At 44.4% G+C, this 15,575-nt stretch overlaps 1 protein-coding gene across 1 annotated transcript in view; it reads right to left on the bottom strand.

Moving 5' to 3' along the window:
- The window catches only part of LOC101341050 (liver carboxylesterase 1-like), a 48,031-nt gene that overhangs the window by 29,762 nt on the left and 2,694 nt on the right, over positions 1-15,575 (bottom strand). The window contains 5 exon segments of the mRNA XM_012554167.1: positions 8,284-8,437; positions 9,002-9,135; positions 12,501-12,645; positions 14,399-14,484; positions 14,486-14,604. Coding sequence (XP_012409621.1) covers positions 8,284-8,437; positions 9,002-9,135; positions 12,501-12,645; positions 14,399-14,484; positions 14,486-14,604 — 638 coding nt within the window.

The raw sequence follows: 15,575 nt of genomic DNA, 5'->3' as shown, positions 1-15,575 counted from the left end.
TCACAGAATGAGTTTGGGAGTATTCCATCTTTTTCTATGCTCTGAAATACCTTTAGTAGTAGTGCTGTTAACTCTTCTCTGAAAGTTTGGTAGAATTCTCCAGTGAAGCCGTCCTGGCCCGGGCTTTTTTTTGTTGGGAGTTTTTAAATTACCATTTCAATCTCTTTATTTTGTTATAGGTTTATTTAGTTGCTCTACCTCTGATTGTGTTAGTTTAGGTAGATAGTGAGCTTCTAGAAATTTGTCCATTTCCTCTAGGTTTTCAAATTTGTTACAGTACAATTTTTCATAGTACTCTGTTATGATTCTTTTAATTTCAGTTGGATTTGTTGTGATATCACCCATCTCATTTCTTATATGGGTTATTTGCTTCCTCTTCTGTTTTTCTTTTCTCAGCTTGGCCAAAGGTTTATCGATTTCGTTGATCTTTTCAAAGAACCAGCCTTTGGTCTTGTTAACTCTTTCAATTGTTTTTCTATTCTCTATTTCATTGACTTCTGCTCTAATTCTTATTATTTCCTTTCTTTTGGCACCTGAGGCTTCTTTTGCTACTCTCTTTCAACTTATGCAAGTTGTTGGCTTAATGTTGTGATTTTGACCCCTTCTTCTTTTTGGATGTGTGCTTTTATTGTTATAAACTGACCTTTGAGCACTGCTTTTGCTGTCTCCCAGAAGTTCTGTAAAATGTGTTTTCATTCTCATTTGATTCTCTGAATTTCTTCATTCTGTCCTTAATTTCTTCTATAATCCAGTAGTTTTTGAGCAAGGTGCTGTTCAGTTTCCATGTGTTTGATTTTTTTTTCCTTGATTTTTCTGTTATTGATTTCTACTTGATGGCTTTATGGTCAGAAAAGATGCTTTGTAATATTTCGATGCTTTGGATTCTGTTAAGTCTTGCTTTATGGCCTAGTATGTGGTCTCTTCTGGAGAACGTTCCATGTGCATTGGAAAAGAAAGTATACTTAGCTGCTGTTGGGTGGAATTTTCAGTATAGTCCATGAGATCAAGTTGGTTGATTGTAGCATTTAGTTCTTCTGTGTCTTTATTGAGCTTCTTTCTGTATGTTCTGCCCTTCACTGAAAGTGGAGTGTTGAAGTCTCCTACTATTATTGTGGAGCTGTCTATCTCTCTTTCCAATGCTGTTAGAGTTTTTTTTTATGTATTTCAGAGACCTGTCATTGGGTGCATAAATATTTATTATAGTTATGTCCTCCTGGTGTACTGATCCTTTAATCATTATATAGTGTCCTTCCTTACCCTTTGTGGTGGATTTTACTTTAAAGTCTATTTTGTCTGAAATTAGTATTGTCACTCCTGCTCTTTTTTGAGTGTTGTTTGCTTGATATATGTTTTCCATCCTTTGAGTTTTAGTTTGTTTGTGTCTTTAAGTCTAAGGTATGTCTCTCGTAGGCAGCATATAGACGGATCATTTTTTTTTTTTTATCCAATCTGCCACTCTCTATCTCTTTATTGGTGCATTTAGTCCATTTACATTCAGCAAAATTATTGATAGGTATGAGTTTAATGCTGTCATTTTGATGTCTTTTTTTGTGTGTTGCTGACAGTTTCTTTGTTTCATTTAATTTTCTGTGCTAAGTCTTTTTTCTTTATGTATTGTCTTTACATCTTTTTTATTGTTGTTGATTTTGTATTTCATGAGCCCTTATATTTTTCTTATTTTTTATTTTGATGTGTAGAATTGTTAGTTTCCTTTGTGGTTATCTTAATATTTACTCTTATTTTTCTAAGTTTAAACAAGACTTTTATTTGTTTATATTGCCTCGACTTCCTCTCTATATGAAAAAATCCATGTCTACATTTTTAGTCCCTCTTTTTCATTTTAATGTTGTCATCTTTTACATATTGATATCTTTGTTCCCCTATTTTCAGTGTTTTAGCTTTGATTTATTTTTGTGACTTCCTTATCTGAGTTGATAGATATCTGGTTGCTCTGTCCATGTTCTAGTCTTGGGTTGCTACCTAATGTTGTTGACTTTCTAACCAGAGGACTCCCTTTTGTATTTCTTGTGCTTTTGGTCTCTCCCTTCCCCCACCACTGAGTTCGATCCCTCAACTTTGTCTTTGATGTTCAGGGCTCCTAGGTAGTCATATACAATCAATTCACTTGTTTTTTCAGGCCTTTGCTGTAAGAAGGACCATAGGAAGCATCTGACTTCGCCATCTTGGAATGGGCCCACACAAGTCTATGCAGGGGTGAAAGGCATTCAAAGTCTGTGGACCCCTTTTGCCTGTGCCTAGGCAAAGGAGCTGTTCCAACCCTGAGGTTCTTGCTGAGGGGAGCTGGCATATTATTTTTTCCTGGTTGTTAATTTGTTCCCTCTCCAAGGCCAGAGAATGGCTCAGGGTGTGTTAAGGGTCCTTCTTCTGGCCCAGGGGACTCAGTAATCACTGAAGCCAGCCAGGGACCCAGTGCCAAGTGGGGAGGTGGAGGGTAAATGGGAGAGAGGTTTTTCTCAAATGTTTTTTTTTTTTTAATCCCCGCAGTAGGCCACACGCAAGTACTTATCTTTAGCCACTTGAGTGCTGCTTTTCACTGGTTCTGGATAGCCTAGTAGACTCTCTGTTGCTGGGCCTCTATCGACATGGAAAATGCCTCCCGAGCACCACTGCTAGCCTCACCGCGCACAGGAGCTGATCCAGCCTGAAGGTTTCAGGCTCCTGCCAGGTCAGGTCTGGCAATTCCTTGCTGCTTCCAAACTGTCTCTCCCTTCCCCCACCACTGAGTTTGATCCTTCAACTTTGTCTTTGATGTTCAGGGCTCCTAGATAGTCATATACAATCAATTCACTTGTTTTTTTGGGGTTTTTGTTGTAAGAAGGACCATAGGAAGTGTCTGACTTCTCTGCCATCTTGGCCCCGCCTCCTTGACACAAAATCTTAACCATCAGTCCACTCCTTGTCAACTTGACACCTGCACACAACTCCTGAAACCATACAGAATCTCTGAATAAAGACAATTATAAAGTCATACTTTTGCCTAACATGATACAGTGAACACACATATAACCAGAAATGCACTAGCCCTGTTTACATCTTATATTTCATAAGTGAAGAGAACAAAAATATTTGATGCACACATACAAAGCAGAAATATTTATCACAATTACAGTCCTCATTTCTGCAACTGGTCACGTGGCTGTAACTGGTATTTAGAACTACCTTCTTTCACCACCCATTCCGTATTCCCTTTGCCCTCATCCAGCATCCTGCCTGGTGGGGTGACCAGGGTCTGAGCCATTAGTAGTCATGTCAGAATTGAGTTGCTGCAGTTTTCCATTGACTTTAATCACAGGTCATGGTAGTACTAAGAGATGCCCTAAAGGATCTCCTGCATTCCAGACATAGTCTTCTTTACCTCCATGATGTAATATCAATCAGGTTTACTCCTGGTAATCAGGATCAGTCACACCAGCTAGTATGGTAACTACCTTCTTTGCCTGTTGATCCAGAGGCATAAGGAGCCCAAAGTGGCCAGGTGGCATTCTTAGCTTCTAGTTCAATGAAATCAGTGATGTGTCTCCACGTGGGAGCATTTCTCCTTTTCGAACTAAGACCGCTAGACCTACAGAGCATAAGATTGGGGTACAGGAAGTAAAAATCTGGTGAGTGGGTCACTAGGGGTAATAGTGAGTGGTGCCATTCCCATTTGCACCCCTTGATTCCTAGACCCATGCATCCTGGCTATGGGAGAAACAGCACCATATATTGGATGCTGGTTTAGAGCATACACAGTCTCCTGGAGAACATTGCCTCAACCCTGCAAGATATTGCCACTTAGCTGGTGCCATAATTGTGTCATTAGAAGGCTGTTCCACCCTTCTATCAAGCCAGCTGCTTCAGGATGATGGAGAACACGATAGGACCAGTGAATTCCACGAGCATGGACCCACTGCCACACTTCATTTGCTGTGAAGTGAGTCCCCTGATCCGAGGCAATGCTGTGTGGGACACCATGATGGTGGATGAGGCATTCTGTAAGTCCATGGATTGTAGTTTCGACAGAAGCATTGCATGCAGGGAAGGCAAATCCATATCCAAAGTAAGTGTCTATTTCAGTAATAACAAAATGCTGCCCTTTCCATACTGGAAGTGGTCCAATACAATCAACTTGCCACCAGGTTGCTGGATGATCACCTCAAGGAATGGCACTATCTGCCACTGACACTTCAAGCAACATTGGATCAGCCAGATCATATGGCCCAAGTGGTAGAGCAGCTTGCACAGCAGCCTGAACTTGTTGCAGAGTCATCTCTTATTCTGGGCCCCACTCAAAACTAGCAGCTTTTTGAGTCACTTGATACATAGGCCAGAGTAGCACACCCAAATTAGGAACACATTACCTCCAAAATCCAAAGAGGCCCACTAGGTATTGTGCCTCTTTTTAGTTGTGGGAGGAGCCAGATGCAATAACTTATCCTTCACTTTAGAAGGACTATCTCGACATGTTCCACACCACTGGACCCCTGAAAACTACACTGAGTGGAAGGTGCCTGAATTTTTGTGGGATTAATTTCCCACCCTCTAGCATGCAAGTGTTTTTCCTATAAGTCCAGAGTCATTGACATTTCTTCCTTAATAGGTCCAATCAGCGTAATGTCATCAATGTAATGGACCCTTGTGATGTCTTGCAGAAGGGAATGGTGATCAAGGTCCCTGCAGACTAAATGATGACATAGGGCTGGAGAATTCATGCAGCCCTGAGGTAGGCAACTGAAGGTGTATTGTGGCCTTGCTAGCTGAAGGCAAACTGCTTCTGATGGTCCTTCAAAACAGGTATGGAGAAAAAGGCATTAGTCCGATCAATAGCTGCATACCAGGTACCAGGACATGTGTTAATTTGCTCAAGCAATGAAACTACATCTGGAACAGCAGCTGCAATAGGAGTTACCACCTGGTTAAGTTTTCAATAATCCACTGTCATTCTCCAAGATCCATCTGTTTTTTGCACAGGCAGAATAGGTGAGTTGAAAGGGGATGTGGTGGGAATCACCATCTCTGCATCCTTCAAGTCCTTGGTGGTGGCAGTAATCTCTGCAATCCCTCCAGAAATGCAGTATTACTTTTGGTTTACTATTTTCCTAGGTAGAGGCAGTTCTAATGGGTTCCATTTGGCTTTTCCTACCATACTAGCCCTTACTCCATTTGTCAGGGATCCACTGGGGGGGGAAGGTCTTGTCAGTTGCTGAGTATATCTATTCCAATTATGCATTCTGGAACTGGAGAAATTACTACAGGATGGGTTTGGGGACCCATTGGACCTACTGTGAGACAGACATGAGCAAGACTCCGTTAATAACCTGTTCTCCATATGCTCCCACACTGACCAGAGGGCCACAGTGATGTTTCAGGTCTCCTGGAATTAGTGTCAGTTCAGAGCCAGTAGCCAGTAATCCCTGAAAATTCTGATTATTTCCTTTTCCCTAATGAACAGTCACTCTCATAAAGGGCCATAGATCCCTTTGAGGAAGGCTGGGAGAGAGGTTAACAGTAAAAATTTTTGGCAGTGTATTGGAGTCCTTCCTCAAGGGGACTCGGCCTCTGCTTCATGCAAGGAGTTGTGGGTCTCCAAACTCACTCAAGTCTGGGAATTGATTGAGGGACCCTGACTCTCTATTCTGGTGATTTGATTTAGACTGCTGTTCACCTAACCTAGAATTCATCCGTTTGTACAGATCAAGTAAATAGTAGATTTCCTATCTATTTCACTCCTAGGGACACCATGACTACGTAGTCAACATCCTAAATCCATATGAGCGAGTCAGACTATTCTGATTACTGATTTGACTCTGCTGTCCATTAGTGTAACCACGCCCACCTTGTCTTTGTTGATTGAGTGCAGCCATTTGGATCCTACTACCGCGGGGTCCAATCAGCCCCATTGTAGTTAGGAGTCTTAACCTGAGTTAGGGCAGTTCCCACTGTCAAATCTGACTTACATACAATAGCAATCACAGCAGTCTTCACGGATGCTGTGGCTCCCTTCACAAATCTATTCCTCTCAGTTGTGCTAAAAGGTGTGTCCTCTGGGCACTCCATGTGTGGGTCTGTGGGTCTAACCTGATAAATCCCCTCTAGCATGTCAATTTCCCTAAGCCTTTGGACACTTTCTTCTACAGTATACCAAGGCAGGTCTGGTACTTCAACTTGATTCAGAGTAGGCCACCAAGTAATCCATGCTTCAGCAACCCAACCAAATAAACTATTAGATCCTTTCCTAACTTCTCCATTTGAAATATTGAATGAAGAATCTGTGCTTAGTGGACCCATATCAATATACTCAGACTGATCCATCTTTATGTTCCTTGGACTATTTCCCACACTCTTAACAGCCATTCCACACATATTCCTCAGTTTTCTGTTTGTACATATTAGAAAAGTCAAGCAGTTCTTTTGGAGTGTAGCGTACCTCCTCCTGGGTCATACTTTGTAGTTTACCTTTGGGGGCTCCACTGGGACTTAAGTCTAGTATATGTCTAGCAGCCAAAGTCAGTAGTGGGGAAATATTTTGAGAATGTTCAGCATTGTCTTGTAGAGCATCTGCCTCAGGTAATGTCCTGGGTAATGACTCAGACAAGGGCTCTTTAGTGGCAGCTGGGCTAATCTCATTAGATGGGAGCGGAAGGGATAATGGTTTTACTGGGCAGGGTTATTTAGCAGAAAAACATGGAGTAATCTCTTTAGATGGGAGTGACAGGGCTGGTCCTATTGGCCAGAGTGATTCAACAGAATTTAGGGTCTCAATGTCTCCAGCTTCCTGATTATCTGCCCATATGTCCCCATCCCAAGTTTCAGGATCCCATTTCTTCCTAATCAGTGTCCCCACTTTAACTTTAGACACCTCTGGAAGTTGGCAGTTGAGTTGGCATTGTAATTCAGCCACTCTTACAATAAGACTGTGGGTTTGGTTTTCAGCAATATCAGCTCTGTTACTACAAGAAATAAGGCTTTCTTTCAAAACACAAGTGGAAACTTTCAGGTCATTTATGCGGCACTTGAGCTCTGACTCTGATGCCCTGAGAGCATCTCTTTCTTTCACCAGTTTGTCTAGTGAAAGTAGGACAAACCAACCAGCTTCCTTATGACTCTCATTCTGACTAAACTGTAGAAAGGTATCACACCTGAAACCACCCAGAGCCTCGTCTTTCACCAATATCTGATCTACTGGTGGTGATATTTTGCATATTTGGATTTCTACCTTATGCCATGGATATGCAGTGCCCTCTTTACTGATGGAAGCAGAGTCATCAACATCTTTATGACTAGCCAGACTTGAGAACCAATTTTATAAAACTCATCCTTACAATTTTGCTCCCCTAGAACCACTTTTGGTACCAAATGTCTTAGGCTGGGTTTTCTAGAGAAGAAAAACCAGTAAAGCATATAAATACATGTATATAGAGAGATTTATATAAGGAAATGGCTCATGAGGTTGTAGAGGCTGGATTGTCCCAAATCTGTGGGTGAGGATAGAGGCTTCTACTGATTCATGTACTCACGGTGGCTGGAGAACCCAAGATCGGCAGGTCAGAGAGTAGGGTTCTTGCTCACAGGCTGAGAACATCGATGAATCCCACGATCGACAGGTAAGCTGCTAGCTCAAGTTCCAAGAACTGGACACTTGTGTCCCCATATTTTGTCTATGTCCCACAACCCCGGTCCCATCCTTCTCTGTCCCCTCTTCATATCACTCATCCCTTCTGTCCACCCCCCCAGACCACCTCCCCCAGCACACTTCCATCCCTGAGTCACAGACATAGCTGTCCTCCCTCTCTGACATGGAAAAGCCATTAGACCACCTCAGAGGAGGCTGCACCCTTTCTAGTGCTCTGCTTCCCCTTGATGTGTATATGGATCCGGCTTCAAGCCAAACAATGATACTCTGTCTTGCTCTTGTCCTTGCCTCCTCTTATTCATAATTTATACCCACCCCTACTTCCCAAGAAAAGTGAGGTAAGTCCTAACATTACAATGGATAGGAAAGAGAGAGAGAGCTCAACCAGGCTAGACAAGGAGAACATCATGGCTGCAGGCTGTGTCTGAGATTCACACGTATGGCCTCAGGACACAAAGCTGAGCTTTGAGCTCCCTGGGGGCCGAGGAGAGTTTGGTCATTAGCTGTTTACCCTCTGATGTTGGGCAGTGAGCGGAGTCAGCCCTGAATCCAGGCCTTGTAATAAAAGGTGCCCATGGCTGAATGGCAGGTCTCCAAGGGGCCCACGAGTATTACGGCTGGGTGTGAGGCCAGGTGTCGGGGGCACTTACAGGAACAGAGACACTTTCACTTCCTGCAGACTCTCCAAAGATGGTCACCGAGCCCGGGTTCCCTCCAAAGTTGGCAATGTTCTCCTGGACCCAGTGCAGTGCAGCCACCTGGTCCAAGAGACCCCAGTTCCCTTGGCTGTGCTCATCCCTAGTGCTGTGAGTGAGAGAAGAGGGTAGGGTTGGGGACAGAGATGTTATAGCAGGGCTATCAAGACTGTAGATGGGGTGGGGGCCCCAGCTGGGCCTTTCAGAATACGACGGGGCTTCCACATCCCTGACGCAGGGGTCTTCACCTACCTTCCCCTCCTACAGCATTGTTCTATTAAGGACTCTACATTCATTCATCTGGCAAATATTTGTGTGTAAACATTTAACTGCTGTGCTGCATGTTAACTGTCATGATAGAGGAATATGCAAAGTACTGAGATGAGTATTTCAGAGGAGGTAATGTTTGGGCTGGGCCTTGTAGGATGAATATGAGTTTGTTAGGTAGACTAGGCATTCCAGGCAGAGGGAAGAACATATGCAAAAGCTCAGAAGTAAGTGGACCAGTGTGGCCAGGGAATTAGAATTTGGTGGTGGGATGCTTACGAAAGGACTTGAATGTCTTACTAAGGAACTTAGCAAAGGTATCCTTGAGGGCTGACCTGATCAGAGCTAAGTCCTAACACCCTTACTTTGAGGGCCAATGTGCAGTGGGGAGAATCCAATATCTTACCTGAAGAATACCCAGATCCCTAGGTGATACTGAATGGTCACTACCACCACACCTTCATGGGTAGACAGGGCCAGCCCATCGTATGATGATGCCCCGCCTAGCACCAGACCACCTCCATGGATCTATACCATCACCTGGACAGGAGGAAGTAATCATATTGGTTATAGGAAGCAGAGCTTGTAGGGACCTCAAGAGGCTGTTTGATTTGGCTACCGATCTCTAGGCCACAACCCAAGGAGGCTGTTTTCCAAAGTCCACAGTTCCCGGCAAGGTTGGAGCATGGACTGCTCACCCAGCTCAGCAAGCACTGCAAGCGGCGGACTTTATGTTTCACCTTTACCTTATTTAACTATTCTGGAGTGAATTGAACTTCTCCCCCAGAGCAAATGATTATCTCAAGATGAGCACATGCCCCCGATGGTATCTCTTCCTAGCATGACTTCCCTCTTCCTCCTCTGAATCCCCAAACAGCACCCACCCTCCAAAGCCCAGCCTAAAATCCACCTCTTCCAAGCTGACACACTCCCATGTGCCAGGGACTGTGCTAAGAATTGAGGATGAGAGTGGACACAATCATTCACAGCTCATGGTTCTTGAATTTGAAGAACTCACATAACATAACAGGTGAGAAGTGAGAATGGCTAAAATAGTAATATTATCAATAAAAAGAAGAGACCCTCTTATAATACACACTATGTGCCAGGTTCTCTTCTAAGCACTTAAAATCATTTCATGCTCATTAAACCATCCATGAGGTAGGTACTAATATTATCCCATTTAACAGAGATGAAAACTGAGACACTTAACTTGTTCAAGGTCGCACAGCTAGTAAGTGGTAGAAACAGGACCTAAACCCAGGCCATCTGGCTCCAGAGTTCAGATGCTGAGCTCCCCAGCACACTGTAGGCAATGACTACAGTGCAGTAAGCCCACTGTTTGAGTAGGAGTAAGATCTTCCTCTCAACTCTAACTGATGTTTAATGAGCACTTGCTTTGTGTGCTTAGCTAGATGCTGAGTTAAAGGCTCTATATGCATGATTTAATATTCATATGTGATTATTGCCATTTGGAGGAAACTGAGGCTTAGAGAAGGTAAGTAATTGCTCAAGTCTCTCAGCTAGTAAGAGGCAGAATCAGGATTTGAACCCAGACCCTGTGGCTCCAGAACCTGTGTCCATAACTAGACTCTTTCCTGCCTCCAGGTTCCCAGAGCCACTGTTTCTCCCATACCTGTAGTCACTGCCTCCCTCTGGGGGTAGGGACTGAATTTATAGCCACATCTGAGTGGAGGCTGAGCCCCAGAGCTGGTCAACAATAATTTGTTAAAGAAGTATATGTCTGCACTGCCCAGATAGTAAGGTCCTTGAGGGCAGGGGCCGGGTTGTAATGCTTTTTGGTTCTTCCTTTCCCCTAACCCCCAAGCCTAACTATGGATATGGAGGACCAACCAACCATTTGCTGTCAAGTTGACTCCAACTCATGGCGATCCCATGTGTGTCAGAGTAGAACTGTGCTCCACAGGGTTTTTAATGGTTGATTGTTATGAAAGTAGATCACCAGGCCCTTCCTCTGAGGCATCTCTGGGTGGATTCTAACCTCCAACCTTTCGGTTAGGAGCTGAGCATGTTAATTGCTTGCACCACCCAGGACTCCATACATTCATAATAGAAGAATGAATGAGTGAACATTTGCCCCCACCTCCTTGGGCCTTGCAAAGCACATATAGGGCCAATTCTAGGCACAAGTTCACAGACACCCTCCCTCACACCTGAGCACCATGCCCGGGGTGCTCCTGGGAGATTGGCTGAGTGCTAACGTCCCTCTCTCCTCCACCCCAGAGATCACCTCCTTTCTCAAAGTAGCGATTGTAATCTGGGCCCCCAGCAGCACCTGCCCCACCTCTCTAGCCTGTGTCTGGCAGCCTCTCCCACCTCTGGGCCTCTGTTTATTACAGAAGTGCTGACTCACTGGGCCATCAGCCTGTGCCAAAAAGAGTTAGCAAAGGAAATCAGCTACAAGAAAATCCCAGAAAGCAGGCCAAGGGCAAAGGAAAGTGCTTCTGGGACCGTCCCAGGCTCCACACCCCAAGCCCCCATCTCTGTATGGGGCACGGAGAGTTGTCGCAGACAGATGTTGATGGACTGAGGAAAGGCCACCCACGTGCTCAATGTCCTAGTCTAGGTCAAAGAGCCCCCCTAAAAAAACCCCGTAAATCTTTATGGAAGCAGACTGCCACATCTTACCCCTGCAGAGCAGCACGTGGGTTCTAACCACCGACCTTTTGTTTAGCAGCTGAGTGTTTTACCACTATGCCACCTGCACTATTTTGAAAATCAGGAGACCCGTGTTCTTGCCTGCCAACTCACTGTGTGACCTCCCTTCTCATCCCTGGGCCTCATCTTCCCTGTCTGTAAAGGAAGGGTTGGAATGTTCACTTGTCTCTAAAATTCCTTCCAGCTCTAACTTTATCTGAAACGATGTCTTAGCTGCTCTGGGTATCAGATTCCTAATCTAGCAACTAAGAGTAATCACTCTTGTCCATCTATCTGCACAAGAGAACTTGGAAAAATGACAATTTGCATGAGTGTTGTACAGCAAACTCCTCCAGATGCCATATGTCACCAGGTGGAAACTGAGATACTGGAAAACTTATTGGGTTTCCCATGGTCACCCTGTCTGACCCTGGTGGGTAAAGAAAGCCCATTTGCTATGGAGTCTACCCCCAATGCATGGTCACTCATGTGTGTCGGAGTAGAACTGTGCTCCATAGGGTTTTCAGTGGCTGATTTTTCTGAAGTAGATCGCCAGGCCTTTGTCCCGAGGTGTTTCTAAAGGGACTTGAACCTCCAACCTTTCAGTTAGCAGCCAAGCATGTTAATCGTTTACACTATTCAGGGACTCTGTAACCTGACCCTACGAGCGCCAGTAAATTTCCATTAGTCCTTAAACTAGCCCAACCCAGATTTGGCCTGCCCTACATGCGCAGAAGGGCCAGCTGTGATCACTAATTGACCTCAACAGAGGATGCGGCAACAGGAGGAATGAATCAGAAGGAAAATCATCACTGGGACCTTATTCCAAAGCGAGAGGTCCAACAAGAACCACGTCACCTCCTGTTTCCTGGCTGCTTTCTGGAATTTTCTCTCCCCAGTACGCCTGTGTGGCCGCCATCTTGCTGCCCAAATCACGTATAAGCCCTGCTTCCCTGTAACTCAGGGAGTCAAATCTGAGGAACTTCCTCTAGGCTTCTTGCTCGTCACATTGTAATCAAGTTACTTTCTCTTTCGAGACTAGTGTCCAGATAATTGGCAAGTCTGAGCATGCCAGACAAGGACCTAGCTTTCAGTAACAACTCCAAAGGAAGCACTGGGAACCCTAAAATAATAGCCTCGACCCTGATGCCCTCACCCCAAGCTGCCTTCACCCACTCCTTGTCTATGCCAGAAAACCCTAGAGAGCTGTAGTTCACAAGTCCTGAAGGATGGTTCCCACTGCTTACCGGCAGCCTGCTCTTCCCCGTCAAGTCAGCGGGGATGTAAATATTTAGGTAAAGACAGTTTTCAGAAAACTTGAGGGGAATGCTCTCCTTTCTGTTGGTAATGAGTTCCGAGGTCACCTGTCCTGACACTGTGTCTTGGGAGCACCTGGGGAGGAAGGGAAGAAAGAACCATTGAGCTTCAACCAGGTCTAAGCCAAGAGGTGTCTCCAGGGCTCAGGCCAGGCTGTGGACTGGGAAGTTTAAGCCTCTATGTGGAGTTGTTATTATCAGTCTCTAAGACATTGGAATCGGTAAGGGGCTACTTGGGGCAGAAGGGGGCTGAGAGGGGTCAGGGATGGGGAGGCTAGGACTCACTTAAGGTATCCCAGTTAGAATGTCATTTCTTGGAACTTAACCCTAAAGAAATGTTGATGGCTCTGCACAAAGATTTATCTATAGGATGTTCATCATAGTGTTATTTTTGTTATCAAAAAACATCAAAAACAGCTTAATACTCCCAAATAGGAGATTGGATAAATAAATCATGGTTCAAGCACTGAATTGAATGCAGCTATTAAATGTCGGACTATGATATTTAATGGCATAGGACAATGCTCAGGATACACTTTTATGTGAATAAAACAGGCTGTAGAGTATGATTCCGTCTCAAAGGGAGAAAGTATAGTGATACAACAGGAAGGAAAAAAAAGTCTAAAAAAATTCTGAAATATTAATAGCAGCACTTTCTGGGTGGTAGAATTGTATGTGATTTTAATTTTCTTACTTTTACTTCTCTGTTTTTTTTTTTTTTTAACTTTTCTGTAATGAATAAGTATTACATGTGTACTCGAGAAATAAAAACTGTGAGTAGAGTACTAAAAAAAAAAAAAAAAAAAGGAAAGCAGCCAAAGGCCAGGCTTTGGAAGCCCTCAGAACTGTCTTGCTGAGGAAAATTATGTCTGAATGGGTGGAGGCAGGTGGCCCAAATCCCCAAGTGGGGAGGCATGAGGCCAGCCAGGAAAGCTTTGTGCTTTTGACCCACTTGGCCAGGGATACTGGGACCCATGGACAATTCTCTGCTCATGAAGAGTCAGCTGGATACACCTGGGAGTTGGTAACTCACCTAGATGTCACACTCTCCCCACCTCATCACCGGCCCAACTCCCCAGACACTCCAGGGTTCAAGGCAGGAGAATAAACAGGATCATTTCTTCTGATCTTCCTCACCCAGTCAACTGTTTATTTTTCCCAAATCATTTATCATACTGTTACATACTATATAACCCTATGGGGCAATTCTGGAGCCCTGGTGGTGTGGTGGTTAAGAGCTCATGATGCTAACCAAAAAGTCAGATCTCTGAATCCATCAGCCATGCTTTGAAAACCCTGTGGGGCAGTTCTGCTCTGTCCTATAGCGTTGCTACGATTTGGAAATGACTCGATGGCACCTGACAACAACAACAACATGGGGCAGTTCTACCCTCTCGTAGGTGCCTGGGTGGCTCAGGCGGTTAGAAATTGACTGCTAACCTAATGGTTGGCTTTTCAGACCCACCCAGTGGCCCATGGAAGAAAGGCCTGGTGAATGACTACCGTAAAAAGCACATCCAAGAAAATTCTATAGAAAAGTTCTATTCTGTAATGCACAGGGTTGCCATGAGTCAGAACTGACTCAAAGGCAGTGGGTTGAGTTTTGGTTTTCTAAATATATTACATAATTTATTTATTAATGTGCATTTTTTTAAATCTGTCTCTCCCTGCTAGAATGGAAGCTCCATGAACGGTGAAACTGTTGTGTTGTTCACTTGAATCCCAGAACAAACTAAAATCAATCAGACGAATGCCTTGACTCTTTTCTGCATCACTTTGAGACAATCATCCTCACCAAAAGATGCCAAAGTCACACCCCAGGGGCTTACATAGGAGGGTAAGAGGTGGTATTCTTCATGAAGCTCCAGGACTCTGCAGGCTGCGGTGGAGCAAATCTCAGGGATCCAAGAGGGGGGCTTGGCAAGAGGGATTCGCAGGAAAACAGCCACAGGCTGTGCAAATCCTTCTAAGCTGACATACTTTCCCAGGACTTTGTCATGCACGGTGTCCACCGCAGGTGGCGAGGACGGGTGCCCTGTTGAACATGGGGAGGAAACGAGGACACACCAGAGATGAAAAAAAGCAACTTAAAAAAGAACGGTAGAAACGCTTTATGGTGCTTTGATTGGCCTTTGCCCTACCCTGTCCCCAGCTTGGTGGCATCTTGAAGACCAGCAGCCCACGTCCCCAGTGTGGGATCCTGGTCCCTGGTTCCAGAGGAGCAAAGCAGATCTTATTCAGAAATTACTGTATTTGACTCTTTCAGCTTGTCTAGGGTCTGCCTGAGTATGATGTTCACGTGGGTTGTTCATAAATACCTTTATCACGTTGAGCAATTTCCCTTCTATTCCTAATTTACTGAGAAATCCATAGAGACAGAATGCAGATTAGTGGTTGCCAGGAGTGGGGAAAGAAGATAGTGGGGGAGAAACAGCTTAATGGGTAAAGGTTTTAGTTTGAAGTGATGGAAACGTTCTGGGACTAGATAGAGGTGGTAGTTGCACAACATTGTGAAGATACTAAATGCCACGGAATTGTTCACTTTAAAATGGTTAATGTTATGTTAGGTGAATTTTACCTTAATAAATTAATAAATATAAATAAATGCAAAAAGGAGGGCTGCTAGGATTGAATACTACATTTGGTTTCCTCTCTTAGAAGTCTCTGGAAACATTTCATCCAGTAGGATCCTGGTGCCAAGCTGCATGCTAGATGAGACGATGAGCAAAAGGTGGCCCCGATTCTCAGCAGTTCTGAACCTTGCAGGGAAAGTGAGTCATGGATATACTTGACCTAAGGTAGGAAGAACGTGGTCAGCATTCTGGGAGAGGTACCAGTGAGGTGCTACAGGAGTTAGAAGGGGAGCAGTGCCTTCTGATTGGTGGCAATGTGGAGGAGGTGACACTGGAACTGGGACTGGCAGGAGGGGAGGATTTGAACAAGAGGGGATAGAAGAGGGGCTATAAAGCTTTAAAGAAGAGAGAATGTGCTGAGGCTCTGAGACAT

This window comes from Trichechus manatus, unplaced genomic scaffold (assembly GCF_000243295.1).
Source record: "Trichechus manatus latirostris isolate Lorelei unplaced genomic scaffold, TriManLat1.0 scaffold00014, whole genome shotgun sequence".
Taxonomy (NCBI): domain Eukaryota; kingdom Metazoa; phylum Chordata; class Mammalia; order Sirenia; family Trichechidae; genus Trichechus; species Trichechus manatus.
Note: the sequence above shows the minus strand (reverse complement) of the source record. Positions and strands in the feature narration are given on the sequence as shown.